At 34.3% G+C, this 21,748-nt stretch overlaps 6 protein-coding genes across 11 annotated transcripts in view; 3 read left to right on the plus strand and 3 right to left on the minus strand.

Moving 5' to 3' along the window:
* The window catches only part of LOC120338903 (KICSTOR complex protein SZT2-like), a 66,563-nt gene extending 63,968 nt beyond the window's left edge, over window positions 1–2,595 (plus strand). For all 6 annotated transcript variants that reach the window (XM_078115843.1, XM_078115844.1, XM_078115846.1 and 3 more), the window contains 4 exons: window positions 189–313; window positions 689–910; window positions 1,253–1,321; window positions 1,864–2,595. In XM_078115843.1, the coding sequence (XP_077971969.1) occupies window positions 189–313; window positions 689–910; window positions 1,253–1,321; window positions 1,864–2,022 (575 nt within the window). In that variant the 3' untranslated portion in view covers window positions 2,023–2,595. The remainder of the gene's footprint in view (window positions 1–188; window positions 314–688; window positions 911–1,252; window positions 1,322–1,863) is intronic.
* A 524-nt stretch (window positions 2,596–3,119) lies between these two features.
* LOC120338908 (10 kDa heat shock protein, mitochondrial-like) lies at window positions 3,120–4,367 on the minus strand. Its single transcript, XM_039406901.2, has 2 exons — window positions 4,218–4,367; window positions 3,120–3,618 (listed from the first exon to the last, which is right to left on the minus strand). The coding sequence occupies exon 2, from the start codon at window positions 3,606–3,608 to the stop codon at window positions 3,300–3,302; it is 309 nt and encodes a 102-aa protein (XP_039262835.2). The 5' UTR covers window positions 3,609–3,618; window positions 4,218–4,367; the 3' UTR covers window positions 3,120–3,299.
* Window positions 4,368–4,559: 192 nt separating this feature from the next.
* LOC120338905 (26S proteasome non-ATPase regulatory subunit 6-like) lies at window positions 4,560–8,110 on the plus strand. The gene is made up of 7 exons (XM_039406898.2): window positions 4,560–4,810; window positions 5,306–5,511; window positions 5,989–6,134; window positions 6,427–6,646; window positions 6,904–7,012; window positions 7,180–7,348; window positions 7,856–8,110. Exons 1-7 carry the CDS (start codon window positions 4,663–4,665, stop codon window positions 8,028–8,030), a joined length of 1,173 nt encoding a protein of 390 aa, XP_039262832.1. The 5' UTR covers window positions 4,560–4,662; the 3' UTR covers window positions 8,031–8,110.
* Window positions 8,026–9,293, minus strand: LOC120338906 (RWD domain-containing protein 3-like). Its single transcript, XM_039406899.2, has one exon. It carries the CDS (start codon window positions 9,291–9,293, stop codon window positions 8,496–8,498), a length of 798 nt encoding a protein of 265 aa, XP_039262833.2. The 3' UTR covers window positions 8,026–8,495.
* Window positions 9,294–9,743: 450 nt separating this feature from the next.
* On the minus strand, window positions 9,744–10,359 carry LOC120338907 (ADP-ribosylation factor-like protein 1). The gene has a single exon (XM_039406900.2). It carries the CDS (start codon window positions 10,284–10,286, stop codon window positions 9,744–9,746), a length of 543 nt encoding a protein of 180 aa, XP_039262834.1. The 5' UTR covers window positions 10,287–10,359.
* Window positions 10,360–18,136: 7,777 nt separating this feature from the next.
* On the plus strand, window positions 18,137–21,221 carry LOC120339292 (retinol dehydrogenase 12-like). The gene is made up of 6 exons (XM_039407382.2): window positions 18,137–18,325; window positions 18,789–18,921; window positions 19,002–19,111; window positions 19,537–19,702; window positions 19,952–20,171; window positions 20,857–21,221. The coding sequence occupies exons 1-6, from the start codon at window positions 18,137–18,139 to the stop codon at window positions 20,993–20,995; spliced, it is 957 nt and encodes a 318-aa protein (XP_039263316.2). The 3' UTR covers window positions 20,996–21,221.
* The last annotated feature ends 527 nt before the right edge of the window (window positions 21,222–21,748 follow it).

The raw sequence follows: 21,748 nt of genomic DNA on the forward strand, positions 1-21,748 counted from the left end.
TAACAAGAAAAGCACTTGCATTCATATTTAAAAAATCAGTGTAAAACTATTAAATCATATTGTTGGTTTGTTTTATTTTTTATTTATCACATTCAAAGTTCCTAATCATTTGATTATGGACAAAAATCTTACTTATCTGGACATATTTTCTAGAACATTTCAGTTTAAGTTTCGTTTATTTCTCTCAGGCCTACCATCATTTGTACAATGTGAAATCAGTCGATTGAAAGATTTTCTCAAAAATATTTGTGCTTCTGCTGAAATACAATGCTACAGAAATCAACTATGGGATAAAGTCTACATGGATAAACCTGTGAGCAACACATTTTTATTCTTTAGTGAAGTTTCTTCCAATTTTTCCAATCAGTTTAACAAGATATCTTGTTATGGTGAATTTGATTGTATTTTTGTAGAACGAGAATGTTTTCCTTCGCTCAATTATCATACGGTAATTTTATACATTCGAATTTTCCCGTAGATTTCATAGTCCATGCCTAGTATCTATTCATTAAACTGGGTAAACAATCCTAATTTGTGCTCTAGTTTGAGTTTTAAAAAGTTCAACTTCAGGATGAGATTTTGACAGAAAAAACTTCTGATTATAAAATTTTACTATCTTGGCTCCCTGCTTTTTCAGTCTCTTATTCCCATATGTTTACAATTATTTTTCATATCTTTTGTTACCTAGTCTCCAAACAAGACTTCCATGCTTCCTGTTGAAGATTTTGAACATTTATTGAAACATTGTCAAAAAGTTCCTTTGCAAAATATGGATTTTCGTGGACATGATCTGTGTAATATCGAAACAATGGGAATACAGTGGGCAATTGGACTTCAGAAACGCATGCTTTCAAAATTCAATCAAATATGCAGATTTTACACAAATTCTGAAGGAACGAAAAGATATTTGGTTAGTATTATTTCTTCATTATTCTTTTCTATTTTTATATCATTCTTTGGAAGGAAAACATGAATTGAGTACATAAATCAAGTGTTGGGACATGGTTTCCTCAAATCACAGGTTTTCAACATGACATAGGTTTGACCTGAATCGGGGTAAATTTCACAAACAAGAAGTACATGGCCGTTAAGAACATAGTAGATTACTGCTTTTTGGGGATCGCAATAGATTCTGCTCTATTCGTAAGCTGTTTTATATTAGGTAATGCATTGACAGTCGTCATTACGGCTATCCAGCTATCAGTTCCTTTAAAAATGAAAATGATCAAAACAACCTTATATTTAATTGCAGGGAATATTGAATCCTAAGCTTTATTTCATGATGCTATTGATTACTGTTGATACTGAGAATGAAGATATTGTAAGTATAAATTGTATTAACATGAAGAATCCAGACATTAAACCGAATGAATATTTCCAATTTGAATGTTATAGTCGGGATTCTTGAGTAAATAGACACCATATGAATCCAAATTTTGGCTTTTTGGCTCAAAATTTGACTCTAAACTGAAGGAAGTGTCAACTTGGAATCTAGGTCCCAACTCTGGAAAAACGAGATTTTGATCACAAAAACTTGGGCCAATACCTTTCCTTAATCTTTTGTTAATTCTTTTTTAGTTTTAGTCAGAAATATAGACTTCAATTACTATTATATTATCAATAGAAATGAGAAAGCAGCCAGAAATCGCACCATTAATTATATATGCATCATTCTATATACATTTCATCACATTCCCAACTATGTGGTTGGTTGAGTACAGCAAAAAGCTACATTACAAGTTGTATTAGAACTAATTTTAGCACAGAGTGCCATGATTTTTTTCCAACTATTAGCTAAATTTTACTAAATCAAAAATCATTTATTAAACTACATAAAAAAGAATAATTTTTTTAAAATTTCAGGGAATGTTTATTGTGATGAGAGATAAATGCCCAGAGTTGGACAGAGATGAACCGAACCTGACAATTGGAAATCCTATTTTCATACCACTGAAACAGCATTTAAATAATATGATCAATTTTATTTGCTATTATACATGGACTTCGTTGTTGTCAAACTAATACATTCTTAATATTATTATAATATTTATCTGCTCTATGTGCCATGGTCATGTCAAATAGACCTCTGAGAAAAGTAGCAGGTGTGTCATTCGACAACTTACCTTGGTATGTCTGAAGAAGTTGGGCATGGATTATTACATTGCATTTGTGCTAAGTGGGAATATAGTATTGAAGTTTTCAGAAGTTTAAAATGAAATATGCATGAAAAAATACTACAGATATTGCTACCCCTATTTCAATTAGCTTAGATGAAGCTACATGTGTAGCACACTATTGATTTAACATTTGAAACTTTCTCATCTTTTTCCTTTGTAAAAATTTAGTAGTTTATTCTTTGTCTTTTTTGCTACATCTTGTATTCCGCACATTGGTGTGTGTTCTTATCTCAAAGAAGCGATTGGGACGAAAAGCTTAAGATGTTCAGCTGCGCGAGAAAGAAATCAAAAAATAATATAAGCTGTTTAAATTGTTTCCTGATGCCATATTCCAAGTGCAATTGATCAGTGATTTCTCTGGTGAAATATATTTTTCTTTGAAACTTGTCATTCAATAAATCTATCTTGTGAATTTTCAGTGGTATCAAATAATTCTAAGTGTCATCTTGTTGCAGTGATGTTTTGAGGCTCACATTTAATAAAAGTGTCTGGGCATTTTGAAAATAATTTAGTGAAAATGGATGCGTGGGTGGGTTCATGCTTAAGTTGGTCCTAATGATGTTCATTTGAGCATTCTTGCACACCATTGGCTCGCAATTATAACGAAAAAAGGTCTAGACCTGACATGGGCCAAATCCGGCCCGCCCGATGCTACGCAACGAAACTAAAACCAAATTTTGATCTTTTATCTGAAAAATAGCTCAAGGAACGTTTAGTTTTCGCAAAAGGCTTATTGTTTTCCTAATTTGCTTTTGTAACACTGTAAATATTCTTCAACTTTTCACATCACCCTTACATGGCTTGCCAGTCTAAGTGAGCAAAATTTTTGGTCCCTGGCCCACGCCTGTTCTAGACTGTCATATGTGCATATAGAAGACTTATTTCTAAAATGATACAAAATTTGCAACCGGCATCGTTAACTGTTCCCCGCAACATCAAGAATTGGTAGAAAGATTTAATGACCACAGCGGCAGTATACACACAAATGTATCAGCGAATTACGATAATATATTACAATAGGTAATTATTCAAAAACACTGCTGCTCTGCCAGTTTTTTTGCAACGATGGTAGCTCCAGACATGATTGGAAAATTTCAGTTTTTGCATGGGTAATAGCAGTTTTCAACTCTCAAATTTACCTAGAATATCTCCATCACGGAATAAATGGTATTCATCGTCATCAAGCAAGACTTTTGTGCCACCATATTCTGGAAGTAAAACACTATCACCAACGTCAACGCTCATTGGAATAAGTTTGCCATCTTTGTCTTTCGTGCCTGGACCTTTTGCAACCACTTTAGCTTGTAAAACTTTGCCAACAGATTTTTCAGGGAGAACAATTCCTCCTTTTGTCGTTAACTCTGGTGCACTTCGTTCAACCAACACTCTGTCAAATAGCGGCAGAAATTTCTTGAAAGCTTTTGCTGCCATTTTTGATTTTCTGAAAGATAAACGATAAGATAAGAAGTGCTGTGAAACCATATTTTATTAGGAGTGCCGAATCCTAAGTGTTCAGCACGTACTTCTTGGTCTTTTTTCATCAAATTCCTCCCTTCGCTTTTTTGGAACTCCTCATTCCCCTCTTGCTATGTACAAAAAATACTTTATTTATTCAATCTTTAATGAATCCTAGCTAGTACTATGCACAAGTAGCACCCCGCTTTTGTGTAATTTTAAAATGTGTACTTAAATAAGTAGTCTATTATAGTGAAAATAAAGAACTAAAATTGTTTACAGTATTAGTAATACTATGGCAAATACAAAGCCTACCATGAAACATACGGACATAACAAGTGATAGTTGGGCTAGGGAAATTTCTTTCTGTGGCCAATTGGCATAGTGCATTAGTTTTAACACCGGTTGAATTCATAAAATGATAGAGATGTGATTGCACTAAGTTAGAAGATTCAGAGGTCGTACGGTAAGACTGTAAGAGCCCTGATGCAGTGCTAGATCAAGAAGTCCCACGCAAAATTGCAGATGTATGTTTTAGTAACGGTACTGCTATGCTCAAAATAAAATCACTCATAAAAAACTCACCTCAACGTTAAACGCGATGCGGCAGGTCAAACACAACTCAACAGAAGAGGCGAAGAAATTTCCCGAAGCAAAACCACGCTCGATTTTCACCAGGGTTGCAACATGCGTTTCTGAAATGAAAAATAAACAACTTATTGTGACACCTAGTAACATACTACAACGAGAAGTGAATACTTTTGGGAAAATAAGTTTCAATATGTATGTAAATATTAAAATAAATGAATAAAAATATTTTAAAAGTGTTTCTTGAATAAAATATTGTGGTTACAGACATTAACATTAATTCATATGACGTAATAAATCCATCAAAATATCGCTTAATCATATTATATGAATCAGCTCATTTCTTGAGTTAGTGTGTGTTCGTCTTATTTGATCTATCTGTAGCGTTTCAGTTCAATCCGTCTTTATTTAGTTTCAGCATTTTATACATTTACATCACATAATGCCGGTTGAAAATTTAGAAGAAGAAGGTCTGAAAAAGATTCCAGACTTGGAAGTCGCGCAGTTGAAGTTCTTATTAACGTCGGACGATGAGGAAATCCAGCAAACAAAAATTAAAAAACAATTTATGGAAGCGATCGAAGCAAATGGCAAGTTTTAGAAGTTATTTTGCTAAAATTAGGATGAATTCCTCAAATTGGTTTTTAAGAAGAATTGGTGTTTCTATCTGAATATTATTGCATTTTATTACAGTATTATTGTTCTCAAACTCATGAAAACTCATTTATGATTTTATTTAAGATTTGTTTTAAGTTTGAGAAAACATGACGATTATACAGTTTAAGATTGATTGAATAATATATGAACAATGTGTTCATGAGTCGTGACAAGTTTGTATTATTAATGTTTGTATTGTATCAATGACCATTATTTAATCGAAATTCATTCTTTTCAAACTTGACGTTGGCCGACTTTAACTTCTTGTTTACTATGGTGCCAACCTAAATGTAGAATTACCTCCTATTCTGAAATAACAGTTTATACAGACCCATCTTTTCCAACCAACCAATAATCATCAATATGCTTGAATGATAATAAATTAATATGCCACAAGATGTGTAATTTAGACGTTTTCTTTTTTACAGAGATGGCACCCTATTATGAAATTGTTTGCAAAGAACTTGGAATGAAAATTAACAATACACTTTTAAAGAAATTGAAGGATACAAATGAGAAGACATTAAAAAAACTTGAAGATAAAATAACAGAAACTGAAGAAATGGAATATGAAAGTGAAGTCAGAGATGCTTTACTTGCAAAGGCTGAATATTTGTGCAAAATTGGTAACAAGGTAACAACAATTCCCTAGAATGTTTATTCATAACAGTCGACTGGGGCTGTGGATTTTGGGATCATTTTTGCCCGACTCAATTGAAAAACAAATCAGACTCTCGATTCCGAGTTGAAGAAAGTTTAAATTTTGATTATAATAACTTTGTCACATGCAAGCCTTCCTTGTCAACTTTATTCATTTTGATTATATGTTTGAAATCTGCAATCCAGATTCTGAAATATTCAATTGGATTCCGGATTCCGGGGGGTTTGAAAATGCGACTCCAATGTCAATAAAAACATGCAAAGTCAGGACTCTCACTTCCAATTAAGGTTTAGAAATGAGCTGTTCATCAATTCAATATAGCTTCTAAATGTTCTAATATTAGTCTACAATTTCATGATTTTCAACAATATGTAATAGCACAGTAAAGACATGCTCGTAAAAATTAGTCTTAATTACATATATTTATGCCTTTCCTCAAATAACTTTCAGGATGACGCTCTCGAAGTTTTCCAGAAAGCATATGATAAGACCATTGCACTTGGACACAAGCTTGACATCATTTTCTACAGAATTCGACTGGGATTGTTTTTTATGGATCATGATCTGATTACCAAGAGCATAGAGAAGGCAAAAATGTATGAAATATATTTGTTGTGCATTTTAGTTTAGAATTAAGCCCTTTGTGGCATGCACTATTTGTCCTTAGGTGATATATAATTTGGATTTTCTCTCGAAACAAAGCCATGTACAAGTAGCAAGTATCTAGCGATTCTGCCTTCATTTTTTACATCCTGGATTGGTAGACAGTGTGACCAGGGTACAGATGTCAACATTTTCACACCACGATACATCAATTTATTTCTGTTTATGATAAGTGTTTGTGATAACGATTGTTAACGATCTATACCAACTTTTATTGTTTTTCAGTTTAATAGAGGAAGGTGGTGATTGGGATCGGCGAAACAGACTAAAAGTTTATGAAGGTTTGTATTGTATTGCGATTCGAGATTTCAAGAAATCAGCAAATTTGTTTCTGGATACTGTATCAACATTCACATCCTATGAACTTATGGATTACAAATGCTTTGTCACATATGCTGTTTACATCAGTATGCTTGCTCTTGATAGAACCGAGTTAAGAGAAAAAGTGAGTTCTATTTAATGCACAACTTTACTACATTTTTTTACTACACAATTCAGTGATGATTTATCATTATGCGAAACTTAACTACAATTTACTTCAGTACATATTAACAACATATATTGATAACTCAATTCAAGCCTATAGTTAGGACATTGGGCCAAGTGTTGATAAGAGTAATTACTAGCAATTGAACCATCGTTTACCCTATTTTTGCAGGTTATAATCATATAACTGAACTAACTTTTCAAACATCAATTCAGGTTGTAAAAGGTTCAGAAATCTTGGAAGTTTTGCATAGCAATAAGGAATGCAGAAGTTACCTGTTCTCATTGTATGATTGTCATTATGCAGAGTTTTTCCAGCGTCTAGGTATGACTTAGAACGTGGAAAATTTGAATTCTTAATAATTGTTTTTCATTGGGTAATATAATACTCTGTGTGATGTGATTTTGGAATAAGGATGTAAATGTCTTAAATTCATTTCATATTATCTTTTTATTAAAGAAGTGAAATTTATTTATTTTTGAATATTACAGCTCAAGTTGAGGTGGAAATGAAGAGAGATAGATTGCTGAATCCTCATTATAGATACTACACTCGTGAGATGAGAATACTTGCTTATACACAACTCCTTGAATCATATCGTAGTCTTACATTAGAATATATGGCTGAAGCATTTGGAGTTACTGTTGAATTCATTGATAGGTATGTTTACCTGAATCATTATATTAGCTATGGGGTGAACTTTGTACCATCAATGGGAAGCTACCAGATGTGGATATTGTTATTACTTTGCATACGAGAAAAATTTCTTCTTGATCTTCCATTTAGAAATTGGAATGTCGCTAACTAAGGGCTTAAGTACTTGAAAATTTTCAATCCTTGTCTGTCTGAATTGAGTCTTGGACTCTGCTTTTGATTCGAATACGAGCAACAGAAATGTGGACAATTTGCATTGCCTGATGAGTAAATGAATATCACTATCAATCGAGTATATCAGTTTAGTATGAATTGTATTCGGCATCTGAACTGCTAACTCCCATTCACGCAATTCACTTGTCCTTCCAAAAGAATATCTACATCTATATAGTCTCACGAGCCCTCTGATACTTTGCTCAGAGATCGGCGTCCTCTGTTTCCGAGTGAGTGTGACCTTGATACGATCAACCTAATTCTTGCAAATAAAAAAAAAATCTCATCTCGTTTACACAGGGAGTTGTCAAGATTCATAGCTGTTGGGAGACTGCATTGCAAAATTGATAAGGTCGGTGGGATCGTTGAGACCAACAGACCTGATAGCAAGAACTGGCAATATCAGGAGACAATAAAGAAAGGAGACTTGCTGCTAAACAGAGTTCAAAAACTATCAAGAGTCATCAATATCTAATTATACTCTTTATTTCGTATGATAGAAACAATTCTTGTGTCCATAATGTACCATGTTGTATATATAAAATTTCAAACAAATGTGCAGTGGTGGTAAAAATACACATTCTGTGAGTGGCAAATTCAGTGGAGATAATAAGAGAGCTATGCGGTAGCAGGCTAAAACAAGCCAATCCCTTAGATGAAAAAATGACGAGCCACCATTTACAATAAATACCAAACGGGTTCCTTAGAAATATAGTAAAAACAGCCAAAGCAAGTGTATGAACATTGTGAAACTAATATTGGATATTATACCCATAAGATTTTCAAAACAGATAAAATGTGGTTTTCTAGTATGTGACGAGAATAGAATACAGCAACAAATTTTAATGTGTAATGTGAACATAGCATGTGTTTGGCCTTATTTTTACAACCAATTAGCACATTCTATTGTTCACAGCCATGAATGAATTTAAATGAACTCTTACGCACGAGTAAGCAATGGTCTAAGTATGTCATACAACATGGACGTGAATCCTTCACTAAACAGGCTTTCCACCTCGTTTATTTCGGACAGTTCATGAACATGGAAGCCCTCAAATGGTACAAGGTCGTCTTCATAAGAATCTCTTAATAAAATAGTCATGAGCCGTTCTTTACAAGCATGACCAGCTGAATCAATATCAACTTTTTGAGTTCGCATCTTTTTTAAATATTCTTTAATATCATTCTTGTTACCGTACAAGATTATAAAAATGAGATGCTTGTAAAATAAAACAACACCCTGGACTTGTAATCGAGTTGCCCATTTTTGTAACGTTTTTAGATAATTGTTTTTTGAGCGCATATGATCAAGCTGTATCACACAAATTTCCTTCGTTTTATTCTTAGCAAGACTTCCTTCATCTCCGCAACCCTGAAGTCTATTCGAATTTACACCAGAAGCAAATTTTGCCACGTTATCTTTAATCCACAATATAAGGTCTAATAACATTTGACTGTTCAAAAGATTATTCTCTGTCGCAAACTTGGACATCTCGCTGTTCAGTCCAGAGGAAGATTCTCTTGTCAGCATTGGTGAATCAATTGTCACATGTGGCACAACTTCTGGATATTTGTGAGATATATAAAAAGTAATTCTGAGTTGTTGACAATTCTCCTCCGCGTGTGTCAAATTGAGTTTAAACGATTTAGATAAAGAGCTTTCCAGATCATTAGCTTCAAACTCTCCTTGCTGACAATAAATAGACTTCACGGCTTCAATTTCATCCAGAATGGACATAGTGGTATCGTAAAAATTTAAGATAGACTATTCACAAACAAATATATAATACAAATACATATATACAATACATCAGACTAAATATAAACAAATTCCAGGATCAAAAATGAAAATACATGACTATGCTAGCGAATTAACCAATTTCTTAAATTTTAGTCTGTTTTTTGGAATATTTCCATAACACAAATCATTTAAAAAAAGCTAGGCTAATTATGAGTGGCAATTTCATCATAATGGTTATTGATAGAATGTTTGGTTTTAAGAAAGCGCGGACCATGCATGAAGTTCAGTGAGGTTTATTTCCTGGAGAGCGTACAAACTATTGCTGTCTCTTTTCAGCTTGTATATTGGTCCGACTGTTGCGGATTGTGATCTAACTAGCACAGCATTAATTCATTAGCTTTTTATATAAGCTATTATATTGAAGAAAATTATATTAAATAGATATTCCTAATTTGATTGAAGTGTAGACACAAGCCATTCCATTGCTGTGTCTAGTCCAATATTTTTCAATGCGGATGTTTTGAAAATTTGCCATTTCCTATCTCTCAGTTTAGAAAGTCCGAGCTCTTGTGCAATCTCTGCTGGTGACATAGCTTGTTCACAGTCTTGTTTATTGGCAAATACTAACAGCAGTGATTTTTTCAATTCTTCTTCTTCCAGCATACTTATTAATTCTTGTTTTGATATGCCGATTCGTTCTCGATCAACGCTATCCACAACATATATTATAGCATCTGTGTTGCTGTAATAACATCTCCAATAGGGACGAATGCTGGTCTGACCGCCCAAATCCCAGACTTGAAATTTGAGATTCTTGTAAACAACTGTTTCTACATTGAAACCTATTGTAGGAATTGTTGTGACTACTTCTCCAACTTGTAACCTATATAGAATTGTAGTTTTCCCAGCACCATCCAAACCCAGGATAAGAATTCGACGCTCCTTTTGTCCAAACAGTGATGAAAATAATGAAGCAAACAGATTCCCCATGATATAATTGACTGTTTAATAAATTCCTTTATGACGCATATATATATATATATATTGAATTTATCTATGTAAAATGAATTCAAGGATTAAATATTATATTGATGTGCTCTCTTAATAAAATAAGTTGCCGATAGATACATGAATGCTCAAACATATGGAAACAATGGTATGAAATGGTGAAGTCCGAGAGCCCTCAACTTGATGAAACGATCGACAGGCGGTCCAGCAATACTGGATACAAAGTGTTCCCGTTTTATTAAAAAGAATCCAAAATTGGTATTCGAAACTTTAAACAGTTTAGATTATAAATACAAAAATACCCTTCCTAAATGCTGATATGATTACCTTCATATTTGTGTTATACCAGTGGTACCTAAAAATTGTACTTTCAGTGTTGTTAAAACTTAAAGCAACATTACCACAACGAAAAGCTAGAATCTGACAAAGGGTAACCAAGTAGGTCAGGGATGTCTGGTGGAAATTACTACAGTACTAGCGTGAATTTGCCACATGACTGTATCTGTATGAAAGGACTTAAACTGAATCTATGTCGTATCCAAGAAATTGCAGGCGTTTGTAACTTCAGAACTATAGACTATAACTGCAAGTATCATAACTAACGTTACAGTACTGAATACGAAATACTGAAAAACTGTAACCTCGGAACGTCTCAGTCAGCTGCAACGCAAGCAGAAACAGAAACCGTGGTGAAATTGCTTCAGTGTCGGTTAATCGAGCGTAACACAAGCCTTCCACGTCATGAGTACAGTTACGACAAATCCGTTTGCCAGTTGGCAAAGCGGCCTGCAGAATTCGGTAACAGGAAATAACCTTAATTAATATAATGGATTTTGCTGCTGGACGTAAAGATAGTACCGGTAACTAAATAGTAAACGTCAGCTTTCAACCGAATATAAGACATTTACATCATAAAACTCATATACTTATACTCAATTCACTGTCAGACCAGAGACAATGCATGTAAAATCTATGGTTAGACGTTGTCATCCATAGCATCGAATATGGCCCACGAAGATGATGGAGCCGCAAGTTGCACTGATAATGTGAAAACAAGCTCTTTAGTTTTGTTTCCAGCTTTTATTTGCAATTGCCGACAATAACTTCACACTTATTTTTCACTCGTGAGATAAAAGATCGCACTATCGTCTGCTTGAAAGGACTAGAGAATGCTACGCGCTGTATGTTTCGGTATTTGTATCGGGTAATATCAACATGAGCAAAGCCCATCCACCGGAATTAAAAAAAGTTTATGGATAAAAATTTGGATTCAAAGTTAAATGGTGGACGATCTGTTACGGATATATTGCTAGGTTTCGATCCTTTTATGAATCTAGTTGTGGATGATGGAACAGAGCGCAGAAAAGATGGGACCACTGCACCTGTTGGAATGGTGGTCGTTCGTGGAAATTCGATATCAATGTTGGAAGCATTGGAACGGATACAATGATTTTATATTGAACTATTCGAAAACGACAAGAGAACCCGATACACCAATCCATGATTTGTGCATAGACTGCTATGGAACATTCAATCTATTTACCGAGCTTGTTTTTTTTAGTACAATTTTTTGTCACTGTGTCATTTTTTTTGCAATGAAATTGAACTAGGCCTACAGCATCACCATTTTACGTCAGCGAGTGTTTTTAATTCCATAGTTTTGTAGGAAGAGCACTGTTGTGTTACACATACACGTTTCACATTTCAAATTTAATCTAAGAGTATTGCCCGATTTTATATCGTGTTTTTGTTTTATTGTGTTTTGACTGTTTTTGGTGGACGGGCACGTACTTGTACGTTTTTAACTTTTTTAATAAGTTATGCTCGTCCTCCAGGTCCTCTGTATTTTGTTTGTCCGTTTGTTGTTGGTTTGTGTTTTGTTTCTATCAGAGTGACCAAATAAAATTGATTGATTGACTATGTGTAAACAAAAGCAAGGGGATATCTGGTGAAAACTGCTGAAAATAACGACCCGTTAAATATTTTGCAAGCCCTGATAATTACAAACTATAGAGTCGTTTGTTGTATATTATCTCAGGGCTTCTCAAACTAGGGGCCGCGGCCCTGGAAGAGGCCGCGAAACGAATTCTAGGGGCCGCAAGGAGAACACCAATTTTACAAAGTACTAAATCTTTTGCACTTTTTCAGACTCTTGATTCAAAATACAGTTATTAAAAATAGTGTAAAACAATAATTTCGCGATTTCGAGTTAAGACATCTTCATACCATGTTTCCCCGAAAATAGGAAATTGTCTCCAATTTTCTTTCTATCGACTAAGACAGGGGTGGGCAACCGCTGGCCTTCGGCACGCGATCCCATTTATTCGACACGCGAGCGAGGCCTCGGAAAGGGGATAATTCTTCTTCAGATAAATAGTTTCAAGACGATGAATTATTTGATGAAACTAGGTGTTCATTTATTCATTCATCTTCTTCAGATAAATAGTTTCAAGACTCCGAATTATTTGATAAAACTAGGTGTTCATTTATTCATCATCGGTTGTCAACAATCCGTTATTCATTTGAACTCTTTTTGCCCTTTCATGAAATATGGCTACAAAGAAATAAATTATGACATAACAAATGAGAGAGCTTTCGCGAAATTTTGTCGAGAACGAGAAGAGCGCAGCGTTCATTTGGATACATTCTTACTATAACGGCTCAGCACCATACGATGGCGATGTGCTCGTTAGGGTGATTGGAATAAATAGATCGTACAGGCACTTTATATTTGATGACGCGGTTCTGTCTGAGTTCCTTTCAAAGTTCGAAACGATTGTCCAAAGATGTTTATTGTTGAGTCAAAATAGTAGTCAAATAATGATGAAATAGTTGTCAAACAGTAATCCGGTAAAATACAGTGCTATTACACAGGAGGGACCAATAATAACTATACGAAACAGGGAAATAGAATTATATGATGTAAATTTAACCTACGCCTAATTAATAATACCAAAAGCCCCCCGATTGATTAAGATACAAATTTATACGTCCTACCTCCAAGCGGCTCACGCCGAAAGAGATCCCGCCAACACCAAAATGGTCGGGGTTCAATGCCCTAAGTTACAGTTGCCAGTTTAGTTACAATAATAGCGGTCACCGTTTAGAATCATGGCTGCTACACTTACGTAATATAGTTTGTATGTACCACCCTTTTTCGTCCTTTCTGTTTGATTTATGAAGTTGTACAGCACATGTTGGTTATAGTTACTTGGTCACTTACTGTTATAAATTGATTTCAAGAGAAATATTGGCGATTAGGGAAGGGAATAGAATAGAGAAGTGCAAAAAACGAACTTGTGTGACTGGGATTTTTTCGTGTCTGAAAAACTTTGCAACTGCAATACTCCATGTTTTCATCTACATATGCTTGTGAATCTCTGTTCTTAGTTATGAACTTTATCAAGTCTCGTAACAGTTCGTGTATTTCTTTGAAAGTTAATAATTTTAACCCAATGTAAAATTTCTATCAGCGGTAATGCAGCAGCAGAAGTCTCACTGATATAGAATAAGAAAAGTAAACAAGTCTATTTGTCGGAATGGTATTTTCCCGAGTAGTCAATCGGTCTGTATATGTTTAAAAGGTGAATTAATGTGTATTTTTGCTTTGAAAGTAGCGAAGCATTGTTTTTAATTTTGGTCGGCACGCGGAAGAATTTTGTCGTTAAATTCAGCCGATTTTGGCACGCGAGCCGAAAAAGGTTGCCCACCCCTGAACTAGGACTTAGTGGTTCTCGAACTTCATTGTATTGTGACGCCCTCCAAAAATATGCTCAAGTTGCGACTTCCGCTGCCAAGGTTTAGAAATGAACTTGTCGAACATCGTGTGTCTTGACTGAAAAGCGATCCTACAATAACTTTTGCAGTATACGAAGGTTTTCTTTATCGCTGCATGAGTATAGTATGATAAATTTTATTCGCAACGATATAGCAGTTGCATCAGAATGTCCAATTTTTCCAATATATACTGAAGTTTGAGCGGTCATGTAACATTTATGGTTTGGGAATAGATAATACATTGATACTAGACATTTTTTGTGAAATTTTCAACACTTATATACGGCTAAAAAATAAGGGAGGTTTTGGATCTGAATTGTATGATTTGAATAAAACTTAAATAAATGATGAAACATTTACTCCGGGTACACTTACATAATCGAATTAACAAATTAAATCGGACATGAAAAATACAAATTTTTGCGACGATTTTTAAGAATTCGTCGAAATAACCGATCTTATGGGCAGCGGCGTTTTTTTGGATGTGTGCGTGCAGTTATCTATATATTCAGTACTCGTTCGTTTTTTTCGCAAGACGTTATTACCGATCAATCGATTGCGAGCTATTTTGACGATTTTAGTCGATCGCGGTCGAAAACAGGTTGGACACCCGACCGCCCATGAACTATAAACCAACAAACAAAATCTAACAACAGTCAGTGAAATCAAACGTAATGAGCCATGGTAGAGAATCCTGCTTACATAAATGCGAAATTGCAAAGGGGATAGTTTGCGAAACGCGTTTTTGAACCAAGGAAAAATCATATTTATCTACAGAAAACCGAATTTTCAGAATTGAACTTATTTATTATAACACATTTAAGAAACGTTTCGACGCCCTAACAGAATTCAAACTAAATGCAGGCTACTTAATATCTTATTTCAAATGCATGAACGTGAAATTTAGCTTTTATTCATTTCATATTTATTTATTCACACATTTCCAGAGCGAAGATTACAAAGGGGTTATAGTCCGGCAGAATCGGGCCTTAACATTGTTTTGGGACATGATATTTTTTTTATTGTTTGGATAAATATATATTTATGATATTTAAATTAAATATAGATATATATATATATATGTCGATGACATAAATAATGATACCCAGGTGGGTGTGGAGTATATAATGTTGAGCAATTTTTTCTAAGTGGATTTTAAGTATTCGTACCAAGATGATGCACATCCTGAAACCTAACCTGGACACGTACAATGTTCAGTTTGTGCGCCATCCTGGTACGAATACTTCGGGAGCACCTTTTTGTTAAAAACAATTATTTCATTACTACATGGGTTAGTTTTGAATATATAATAACATTGAATCTTCTTACAATGTCAGAAATTTTAGTAGAATAAATGGTAGTTTATTTCACTAATATAAGCCAAGATCCATCGCCAGCATCTAGCCACTTTCTTTTGCGCTCTTCAAACTACATTTGTGTTGCCGCGGGCATTTCGTTTTCCTGCTTAAAGCTTAGGGACGTGGAAAATATTTTATTAGTTGAAATGAATTGGAATTATCGACCACGTCTTTCACTCCGAACAAGGCCATGTAAAACCGTTAACTGGTATCTAACGATAGGTAACGTGTTTTCTTTTGGAAGAACCGGAATCTTTCAGGTGCAGCATTGACTTTGGCCAAATTAATATATCCTTGTGGAGATAGAAGGTATGCGTATGCAAAACCGAGATGTGCACCTGTTATGCCAACATAATTGTTGATCACTATAGTAGATCACACACATTTCCTGCGTGCTTCGGTTGTATGTAGTAACGCGCACATTTTTGCGAACATGCATCAAATTCCACTTGTTTATTGAGCTATAGGTTTTTGACGAGCCTTTGTGTATGATTTTATTCCATATAATTTGTATGCTGTTCTAAAAAATACTAGTTTCAGTTTTTTCATTCATTCAAACCGCGTGTTGGAAGAAAGTTTGGTATTATTGCGTGTTGGTTTTCAACTGGTTTGTTTATATCTATCATTTGACATCCTTAAATCGGTGAAGCCAGTAAATCTTTAATACAAAAAGATCAGTATTATCTACAATAAAAACAGCAGTACCCACTCAAATGACAGCTGGGGGATGGATACTCATATTATCTGCTCCATCGCGTGCCTCTTACCAGTTTACATGGGTGCTAAGTGGTATCTAAGCTCAGCCAGAGACAAAAAGTTTCGGACTGCGGTTGGCGTGACGAAACGTTTTTGAATATATATTCTAAAATAAGATTATTTGATTGCATATTACTGAAAGTTACGCCTTATATGTCTTTTCCCATTGCACTATTCCTTTACTGATATTCGATAATATGACGCTCATCTGACATAGTTTTTGTGTAGTAATGTGTAGATAGGTTTAATCTTTTTCACGCTTTTCAGATGGGAATGCACGAATATATCTAAAAATCGCTAATATTGGTTTGCAATGCAATGAAATCCCATTCTGGCATTTCTGCCTCTCGCAATTGCTGCGTATATTTATCGGAGAAGTTCTGTGGTGTGGTTATTAAAGGAATAAAACAAAAGAAAGGGAGTATTTTTCTACTTCTCTACTACTCTCAAACCTTAACATTTTGTGAACAATTTTTTCCCTTTACCTTTCTTTAAAACATCCCTAACAACTACAATTAATTTTCTCATCAAACTTCCGAAACGAACACATAAAATCATCAACAGATGCATATCGTCAAGTCCTAATAAGTAGATTGCTAAATTGATCTTTATTTTACCATTTTTCATGTAATGCTTTTTGGTAAACCTGTTATCTATCGTATATACAGCACATTTGAATATGTTGTAGTGTAACTTTTTTGGCCTCACATTTTTAATATATATTTGTAGTTAGATCTCTTGCATGGGGCTCTGTCAAACAAAGTTACATACAAAATATTGGCTGTAAGAAACATGATCATTTTGTTGGAATACCTTGGCATTTTACCACCCGTATATCATTCGTTGTCGAGAATATCAATGAAATCATAAAATCTAAAACCCGTTTTTGTGAATTTTTTGTTGTAGCTGAATTCGAGGGACAGCATGACAACAGGCAAGAGAAGCACGGTCGACTCTTTTAGTTTATAGGGTTTCCTAAAAGGGGATCCCGGCCTCCTTGGAGGCCACTGATCGGTTGTCTAGGAGCACGGAAAAACAGATAAAAATGCGAATATATAATAACAATGTATTTTTATAGAAGAGAAGAATCAAAAGTGTTGAGAGTCTTTGGTAGTTTGAAAAGCATTGGCATGGAACAAAAGAATACATTCTTTCTCAGGGATATACTATAAAATGTAGCAATTTTCTCATTTTTGTTCTCGTGATTGCATTACCTTTTAATGCATCGTTGTGATCATCCCGCTGCATAACAATCCTTGCTAGCAAATAATTGACTGTTCTCCGCCGGGTGTATATCCACTTGAACCACTGCCGACTGCATTAGCGGGCTTGTATTGTTAATTGCAACATGCTTTGAAATAGTACTCTTTATTTTACGCGTATGTTTCAACAGTATTTCCATATATATGGGTGCGACTCAAAGCTGAGTTCAAAAAATACCTAAAAGTTATTGATTTTCATTTTCTGGTACATTTGTTGCTTCCGTAGTTTGTGCACCAAGATGGCGCACAAACTGTATTGCAACAGGTTAGGGTTCAGGTTGTGCGCCATTATGGTGCACCGATTTAACGAAAAACACTAATACAAATATGCAAACTCATGTAGAAATGATGGGCAATGACCCCAAGATGAATAATCACAAATAAAAAAAAACTTTATGTCTGGAAACAAGGTTGCACCCAAAAAGGCCCCTTATCTGCCGGACTATAATTACTTTTGAATTTAAAGACCAAAATTATTTCAAATTCACTATTCTAGAACTGAAAATGCATTGCAAAGCTTGGTTATGTGGAGAGTAAACATTTAAAGAAATATATTTGCTTTCACCTGAGATCAACAAACATATTCTAGTATGGAGAAACTATCACTCAATATGCTAACCTTACTTGCTGTGTCATTTTAATGCATTGCTTTTGCGCTGCGAACTCGTGTGCAGTCACGATGGCACAAACTAAAATTGTAAGAAAAGGATGGGTGACAAAAGAATTGGAAATCGAAGGAAAAACGGTTTTAATCACCGGTGCTAACACGGGCATCGGGTTCAGTACAGCACTTAATCTTGCAAAACGTAAAGCAAAAGTTATAATTGCTTGCAGAAATTTAGAAAAAGCAGAATCAGCCAGGCAAAAAGTGAGTCTTGCTTTGTTTGTTTTAATTTCCAATCATGCTTCTCTTTGGTATTTTGACTATCCTACGCTGTTTGTGAGAATTTTATTTTTCCCGCCTTATATTGGTGACGTTTGCCGACGAGATTCACAAAGCCACACACTAGGACTAAAACAACCAATAATATATATATATATATATATCACGAAATGTAAGCCCGATAAACTAAATGCAGGCTAATTTTAAGTTTTCAATACCTTTGTAGCGGTTTTTACATGTATATACATGTCCATCCACAAAACGCTGTTTTGCCAACAAAGTGACATATATACGAGTATGTGGTTACAAAAACCATAATTCTTGGAAAATATTGTGATATATACTGACAAGCTTTTCAAGCTTGAATCAAAATAGATAAGTTCAGTTTTATAGCACCCTAGGTAAAGATAAATTAGAAAATTATAACTGTTGGTGCTTTGTTTGATAGATTATAGAAGAAACGGGGTCGCACAATGTATTCATAAAACATCTGAATCTGGCATCGTTCGATTCCATTAGGAAATTCTCTGCGGATATAAATGCAACCGAAGAACGACTTGACATATTAATAAATAACGCAGGTACGTGCATCGCGATAATGTAGTCTTGATATTCACCCCTCTACTCATAGGCTAATTTTCATATGTCAATAAATTTAAAGGTCTTCTATTGTCGACATATGAAGAAACTGAAGACGGATTTGAAATGCATTTTGGAGTCAACCATCTGGGATCTTTTCTGCTCACAAATTTACTTTTGGAATTATTGAAAGTAGGCTGATGTATTTCTAATTTATTATAATTTGATAAACTATTTAAATCTTTCACATAAGCAATATTGCAAGCGGATAGCATGACACTTCACAAGTTTGGTAAACAGCAAAGTGGCTCGTTGAAGACCTAATTAGGTAAAACTTTCATGTAATTAGTTCATTGAACAAGGCTCCAATAAAGGCTTATAATCAAACAAGAAGGCGGACTCAGCATCTCAACTCTAAACCTTATACGTTTACTCAATAATATTCAAGCTTCTTCATCGTTCCGCACCATATAGCATGGAATAATGTATAACTCGTTAAGCCTTTATTAAAGAATAGCAAAAAGTCCATAATGATTCAAATGATATGTGACCGTTGTTTTTAAAATTGCGCTAGCAAATTTTGAAGGAACGAACTTAATCATTAAAATCATTTTCAGAAAAGTTCTCCAAGTCGAATCGTCAACGTTTCCTCCGTCGGTCACAAATACGCAACAATTGACTGGGAAGATCCAAACGGAAAAAATAATTTTAGCCCGGAAGCATATGGTCGAAGCAAACTAATGAATATCTTGTTTTCAAGAGAACTCAGCAAACGACTTGATGGTGAGAAGTAATTTTCTATAATTTGTGCATGTCAAAAGTATAATTTTGTACGTCTTTATCTATATATTATGTAATTTTGAGTCATGATAATAGTATATATAATATTGAATTCAAATAACACTTCTTCAGTCGAGGCCCTTCGTATAAAAATTACCATTCTTGCGACAGACCTCATGTTCACCAAGACTCGCATCAGCCTGCGAACATCCAAATATTCTATTCTACTGACGACGACTTTATTTCTGATAGGTACTGGCGTAACTTCGAATAGTTTACATCCTGGTGCTGTGAAAACTGAAATTGCACGTGATCTCAGTTGGAGCAAAGTGTCAGGATGTCTGGGATGCCTTACTGTATGTGCATTTAAAACATTTTCTGGGCTTATGATTAGCCCAGATAAAGGAGCACAGACTTCTATTTACTGCGCGATTGCTCCAGAACTAGAGGGGGTTACAGGAAAATATTTCAGGTTAGTTATACTGTTATAAGAAAAATAAAGTACGATTATAAATGTTTTTCTGGTATACCCAAATCAAGTCATATAATTACTGCATCAGATTAGATATTGATTTGGATTTATATCCGCCATTATAAAGCAAATGAAACCAGAAGTAGATATTCAGTTTGATATTGAATTTAAAAGTCATTGAGATGTGTTGCGTCGTGTAGCTGTCGGAGTCTGATTTTTCAAAAGCTGACTGATATTGAAGTCGAAGCGTCGTGTCTCCTATCCTAAAATACTTATATATTGCATGTATATATTTGTATTTAAAGATTTAGTGATTGTGAAGTTGTGAAATATTTCAGGTTAGGTATACTGCTGTTTTAAGAAAACTGAAGTACGATTGTAAATGTTATTCTAGTATACCCAGTTCAAGTTATATATATATGATTACCTCATCAAATTATATGTTGATTTGAATTGACATTCACCAAAAATAGCTAATGAAGTCTTAAATAAATATTTTATACAAGATTTCAAAATATAATAATGAGACTATAGCGCAAGAATATACCATGATTTTTAATTATACATCCTACATTATACATTAAATTCAATTTGAAACACGACCGAACAGGAACAATTAACTTACGAGACTTCCGCTGGAATACTTATATATTGTATGTATAATATATTTTTATTCAAACTTTAGTGGTTGTAAAGTTGTGAGAGAATCAAGCGACGCTAGAGATGATGAAAGTGCAAGTAAATTATGGAAAATTAGTGAAGAACTCACTGGATTGCACGAGACAGAGAATTCAGGAAAAACAGAACGGGAAGATACAAAATAAAATTGAAAGGAGTGAATAAAACACAATTGCCGACTTTCAAATTATTACTAATTGATTATATTTTCTCTTACTTTGTTTGAAAAAATAACGATAATCGAACTAAGTTGTGAAGTTGATATCAAAGTTATTATATTAATTCCTACATAAATTTTTTTAACCGAAAAAGCACAGAAACACAGACTGTTTTGTTTTTTAAAGCAGGAGATCTATGAAACAATTTAGTTCAAAACCTTATAGGATATTGTCGACATCAGGACATATGCGCCGTAATGAATTTCACTCCTACTCTTGAACTAATGCGGCTGTTGCTTCTATTTTCATCCCTCTCTTCGTTGGTATTTATAGTTCATTCATTCATAATTAATTTAATTTACCTAAACCTAGTAAAAGTTCACTAATAATTCTCCATAATATAAAAAATCTTTTTGTGGAAAAAAATACTCGTGGCCTCCTAAAGAGTCATAACATTAAAATAGTAAATGCTTTTAAAAGCTTTTCTAAATTGTGGTCAAAAATTCAGCATCGCCACAGAAACCACGTTTTCAACAGTTTTTTGTTGTTCGCATGCATTTTCTTTTTATGGCCGATAGTTGGGATGGCCCGCAAGAATCAGTGATATGCTGACTATATATATACAAAAAAAAGAGGGCCGACATATATAGTTTCGCGAAGTTTATGAAAAATACCCATACTTAAAAACTATTTAGAGCCGGAAATATTTTTCACACATACTGCAATTATCCCCAAATTTCG

Source organism: Styela clava, chromosome 9 (genome assembly GCF_964204865.1).
Source record: "Styela clava chromosome 9, kaStyClav1.hap1.2, whole genome shotgun sequence".
Taxonomy (NCBI): Eukaryota; Metazoa; Chordata; class Ascidiacea; order Stolidobranchia; family Styelidae; genus Styela; species Styela clava.

Coding starts and splice junctions, on each gene's coding strand:
- LOC120338908 (XM_039406901.2), bottom strand. CDS start 3,608: ATGGCAGCAAAAGCTTTCAAGAAATTTCTGCCGCTATTTGACAGAGTG.
- LOC120338905 (XM_039406898.2), top strand. CDS start 4,663: ATGCCGGTTGAAAATTTAGAAGAAGAAGGTCTGAAAAAGATTCCAGAC. Junction 6,647..6,903: donor GAACCGAGTTAAGAGAAAAA/GTGAGTTCTATT, acceptor ACATCAATTCAG/GTTGTAAAAGGTTCAGAAAT. Junction 7,349..7,855: donor ACTGTTGAATTCATTGATAG/GTATGTTTACCT, acceptor TCGTTTACACAG/GGAGTTGTCAAGATTCATAG.
- LOC120338906 (XM_039406899.2), bottom strand. CDS start 9,293: ATGTCCATTCTGGATGAAATTGAAGCCGTGAAGTCTATTTATTGTCAG.
- LOC120338907 (XM_039406900.2), bottom strand. CDS start 10,286: ATGGGGAATCTGTTTGCTTCATTATTTTCATCACTGTTTGGACAAAAG.
- LOC120339292 (XM_039407382.2), top strand. CDS start 18,137: ATGGCACAAACTAAAATTGTAAGAAAAGGATGGGTGACAAAAGAATTG. Junction 18,922..19,001: donor CATATTAATAAATAACGCAG/GTACGTGCATCG, acceptor ATAAATTTAAAG/GTCTTCTATTGTCGACATAT. Junction 19,112..19,536: donor TACTTTTGGAATTATTGAAA/GTAGGCTGATGT, acceptor AATCATTTTCAG/AAAAGTTCTCCAAGTCGAAT.